Source organism: Tasmannia lanceolata, unplaced genomic scaffold, assembly GCF_043159265.1.
Source record: "Tasmannia lanceolata isolate RefF3 unplaced genomic scaffold, GAP_Taslan_0.1 ptg000025l, whole genome shotgun sequence".
NCBI lineage: Eukaryota > Viridiplantae > Streptophyta > Magnoliopsida > Canellales > Winteraceae > Tasmannia > Tasmannia lanceolata.
The window spans coordinates 4,700,784-4,705,189 of NW_027518702.1; the positions used below are offsets into that span (position 1 = coordinate 4,700,784).

At 41.1% G+C, this 4,406-nt stretch overlaps 1 protein-coding gene across 1 annotated transcript; it reads right to left on the bottom strand.

Annotated features, from left to right (window-relative positions):
* Positions 1–850: 850 nt before the first annotated feature.
* Positions 851–4,101, bottom strand: LOC143857502 (pathogenesis-related protein 5-like). The gene is made up of 3 exons (XM_077367933.1): positions 3,942–4,101; positions 1,876–2,315; positions 851–1,255 (listed from the first exon to the last, which is right to left on the bottom strand). The coding sequence occupies exons 1-3, from the start codon at positions 3,988–3,990 to the stop codon at positions 1,016–1,018; spliced, it is 729 nt and encodes a 242-aa protein (XP_077224048.1). The 5' UTR covers positions 3,991–4,101; the 3' UTR covers positions 851–1,015.
* Positions 4,102–4,406: the final 305 nt, after the last annotated feature.

Here is a 4,406-nt window from a genome sequence, read left to right on the forward strand (position 1 = left end):
CCCATTTCATAAGCTGATCCAAACCGTTCATTTGTCGGGCCACAACATAAAGGGGTTGTAACACTAAATCGTCTCCATAGGATGACCCTAACCCTCTGATTTGTAGGACTACACAGTATGGAAATCTCTATAAATCGGATGAGCCTTGCTCATCCTATGGAGAAGATTTATGGGGTACAACCTCTTTGCTCCCCCTAGAGCAAATTCCTCACTCCACCCCTGGCCACAAGAGATGTTTTTCCAGCAATCCAAACACGAACTTAGGTAAAACTTCTACAAAAAACCTAATTTAACCGAAGGTTGGAAAATTTAGTTTTAAAGGAAAATATTTTCATGGTTACCAAACATGACCCTAGATTTTGGTTTTGGATTAATAAATCAAAAGCTATTGAAAAAGACAAAATCTGTTGAAAAGTGAGCCTATGTGGCTTATTCATTTATCTGATGTGGCTGCTCTCTCATGCAACAGCCGGCCCCGAAATGCCTTCTGTGATTGTCCCTAGCAAATCCCAAGTATATATTATAGATATATTAGATGTTAGGACCTAATGATTTGGTGTAATTTTAGGCCATATTGGAACCTAAATTTTTTTTCCCGATGGAATATTAACTAACCACTTCTAACCCTCTCCTCATGCTATCTTAACCACTTGATTAAACTAATACTCCAATAAAAACAATTCATGGTTGCGAACATGGCTTTAGGGTGATAGGAGATCGAAAGCAAGTAAACTGTACACATCAATCAAATGTGCGAGAAAGTGTGTATTCATCAAACAAGTGAGTAAAGAAAAATTTTCCATGCCCTAACGGCTATTAAGAAAAGTTGTTAACAATGTCTGGTGCGCCATTATCAAAACATATAGTGTAGATATCATTTATGTTGCCTTGTTTCAATCATCACTCACAAAACCATACATAACATATCGGGTATAAGACACCTTGTCATTAACAAATAAAATGTCATTATCAAAAAATAATACCATTATTAATTTTTTTACATATAGCAAAAGAATCAGTTCCCGCCGGCGGGGCAGAAGGTGATGAGGTAATCGGTGCCGGAGCAAGTGCACGTGCTCGACGCATCATCATAGGCATAGCTATAAGCCCTAGGGCACGCGCTCTTAAACATCTGAGAATATGCCGTCGGAGAACAGGTCGACGGGGACCCACTTTCGCCGGTGCAACAATACTTATCGGTGTTAAACGCGGCACACGCACTCTTACACGCCACCACCTTGCCAGAATCCACTACCTGATGTAAACAACAATTGTAAATCGTATTGTTTCCAATACTAAACTTTCCAAAAGGCTACTGATAATGAATCATTATCAAAATATGGTAGTGCAAATATCGGTATTTGCTCTCATAAGGCATTTCGCGGCATGGCTGTTGCTTGAGAGAGCAGCCACGTCGGATGAATTAAATGAATAAGACAAAAGGTGAGCCTATGTGGCTGCTCTCTCATTCAACAGCTGCGAAATGCCTTCTGTGATGGTCCCTAGCTAATCCCTTGCCGGACACTGGATTTTATTTGACCGTATAGTGCAGTATTTCTCAAAAAGTACTGTACGACATACATGGTAGGAAGATCGAAACCGTCCATCTGATGGGCCACAATAAATATGTTCTACCTAAAAACTCATTTCCATAGGATGATCCTAGCCCTCCTATATGTAGAGGAACTGCATATTTCTATAGATTGGAGGGTTTTGATCATCCTATCTAAATAATTTTTAAGGAACAACATATTGATGCTGTGGCCAATCAAATGGACGGTTTGGATCATCCTATGGTGTAAGCCGTACAATACTTTTTGAATAATACGGGCTCACACTATATAACTCTACCGAACACATTGTTTCCAATAATACCTGAAGCTCCGGTGGACAGCTCAGGTTCAGGTCAGACTGACAACCGGCGAACTGACAGCTGCCGGTTCCACCGGTCGGTTTTACGCCAATGCCGACGTTGTAACCGTCGACGAGGCTGACGTCATAGAAGTCCTGGCCGCCGGCACCGTTGAGGGTGAACTCGGCGAGTGAGACGGGCGGTACTCCCCCACCGGTGCATTTTAGTGGTCCGCAGTCCCCGGTGGTGCACCGGCCGGTGCCGGAGTTGTCAAAGTTGCAGCCGGTGCGGGCCCAGAAGCGCCCCGACCAACCCGGTGGGGCCGAGAAGGATTTGGAGGAGCCAGGTGGCAAGATGAAGCCCCCGTCGGCAAGGTTTGGGCCATTGCCGGTAATAGTCCCCGGCCAAACGTTGAAGCTGCAGCTGTTTTGGAGGGTGAAGACGGTAGCCGAGGCTCTGTTTCCTGCAATAGAAGCAATGGTTAGTGTTGGGGTTGAACAAAACTTGGCTTCGCAAAGCACTAAAATCAAGAGAAAACAAGGGGTGTGGAAATATCAAACAATGGATTTGTAAATATCAGACCATGGAATTGATTTTGCCACACCCCCTGCTATTAGTGTATTTTAGTGCGTTGCGCAGGTGGTTCCTGCGCCAAAACTTTTTCGTTGGGGTTCTACGCAAAAGCAAAATAAGCTCCATATGGGAAACTTAAAAAGAATATGAATGGGGTTATAAGGGAATGTGCACCCTCTCCTTAACAGCTAGCTTTTGAGGGTGACTTCTACCCAGACCCTTACAAATGGTATCAGAGCTCCTTACAAATGGTATCAGAGCTCAGGGCGTAGTAAACCCGATTTGCCTCCGAGGGTAGAAATGATCCCACATTAGAAATGTAAGACGATGTGAATGGGGTTATAAGGGAATGGGCACCCTCCCTCTAATGGCTAGCTTTTAGGGGTGAGTTCTTCCGTTAGATCTCCATACATAACAATCTTAACGGAGGGATAATAATTTGAAAATTCCAGGTTTAACACGAGAATTCCAGCTTACCGACAAAAAAAACAAACAAACAGATAGTTGTTAGATTCACTAGAAAATTTTCCCAAATTTTTTAAATTAACTAAAATGCCCTTAAGTCAAGGGCTTAGATAATTCAATCTTAATAGTGCTTAATAAAGTATGGAGTGCTCTTATCAAAACAAGGGTATGCAGAGGTAATTCCTTTCTACACAGTATGTGGCAAAGAGAAGAAACATGATCAGGTCTGTCGATCTGGCTTCATGTACTCCATTGTTCTAAAGGCATTCATGGGTCACAAGATGGCCAATGAGATCAACGGTTGCGATCATCTAAAATTTAACAAGGGGTGTATTTATCAAAATAGAGGTGTTAAGATGACCAACAATCTGTTTTTTATTAAGAAGAAAAAAAAAAAGGAGAAAACGCAAAAGTGTTTCCAAAATTAAAGGAAGAAACAAGAACGTGACCTCATATTTCAAACCCCTCGTCTTGGTAGTTTCAAGTTTCAACCACTTCCCTCTCTCTATGCAAAAAATAATAATTTCACTGGGTGTTGCAAATTACAATGACATGTACCAAACAAGGGATGGAAATATCAGTTGCCGTAAAAGGAATCAGATTAACCGGTAAAATACTCAGATATTCAGAAGAAAAAGATAGGGTTTGTAGCAAAAAACTGTAATATTTCAACGAGAGAGAGAGAGAGAGAGAGGTGTGTCAAATTCGTTAAAATTGTTCACGAAAAGAGATGGGTATGTGATTAGATAACAAAATGTGCCGGAAAATGGAGATTTAGTGATAATGTAATAATAAGAAGTGTTCAAAAGTGTACCAGATGGCCCTTAAAAAATACTAGTGCATGTAAGATGAGGGAGAGACTACAAAAAAAAGTCGAATTTTGCCGGCGGTTGTTTGGTGGCGGACCATAAAAACTGCTTATATATGTGCAATTACCTGCGAAATTGTAGACCATCACCTGCGGTTTTAATTAAACCACCGCTATTTAACCTTCAAAAACCAATTTTAGTGGGTTTTTTGAGAAAAAGGAGACACATTAATAACGACTTACCCAATAAGAAGAGCGCTAGAAAGAGCGGAACCCACAGCAGAATCTCCATTCCTGTATTGGAAAACAGAGCTTAGAGAGAGAGAGAGAGAGAGAGAGGGTTTACAGGTTCTTAGAAAGCATTTGTATAAATACTGGTGTTCTTCCCTATAATTTACTCTCGGCTACAACTTACAACGAGAAATCAGTGTCTATTTTTTTTTGGAAACATTTTTTGTGACCAAAATGTCCTTCTACGTGAAAGGACGAAAATGGCCTTGTAAGAAGACCTTAATATTATTATTAATACTCATAACGGTCAGTGAAATGTTTTGACTTGTTGGATCCCACCATTTAAACTCATGAGGTGGGGCCTACTAATTTACCTATGTTTTGATGGAGTAGACCTCACAATCTCCACCTAAGCACATGCATTAGGGTGGGCCCCACCATTTTATATCCATTCATAGCATAGGCCAAGATGGTAGT

What these genes read in the sequence shown, in the direction of transcription:
- LOC143857502 (XM_077367933.1), bottom strand. Translation starts at nt 3,990, where the DNA reads ATGGAGATTCTGCTGTGGGTTCCGCTCTTTCTAGCGCTCTTCTTATTG. An exon ending in TCTAGCGCTCTTCTTATTGG is followed by an intron (nt 2,316 to 3,941) that starts GTAAGTCGTTAT and finishes CTTCTATTGCAG; the next exon opens with GAAACAGAGCCTCGGCTACC. An exon ending in GCTGTCCACCGGAGCTTCAG is followed by an intron (nt 1,256 to 1,875) that starts GTATTATTGGAA and finishes TGTTTACATCAG; the next exon opens with GTAGTGGATTCTGGCAAGGT.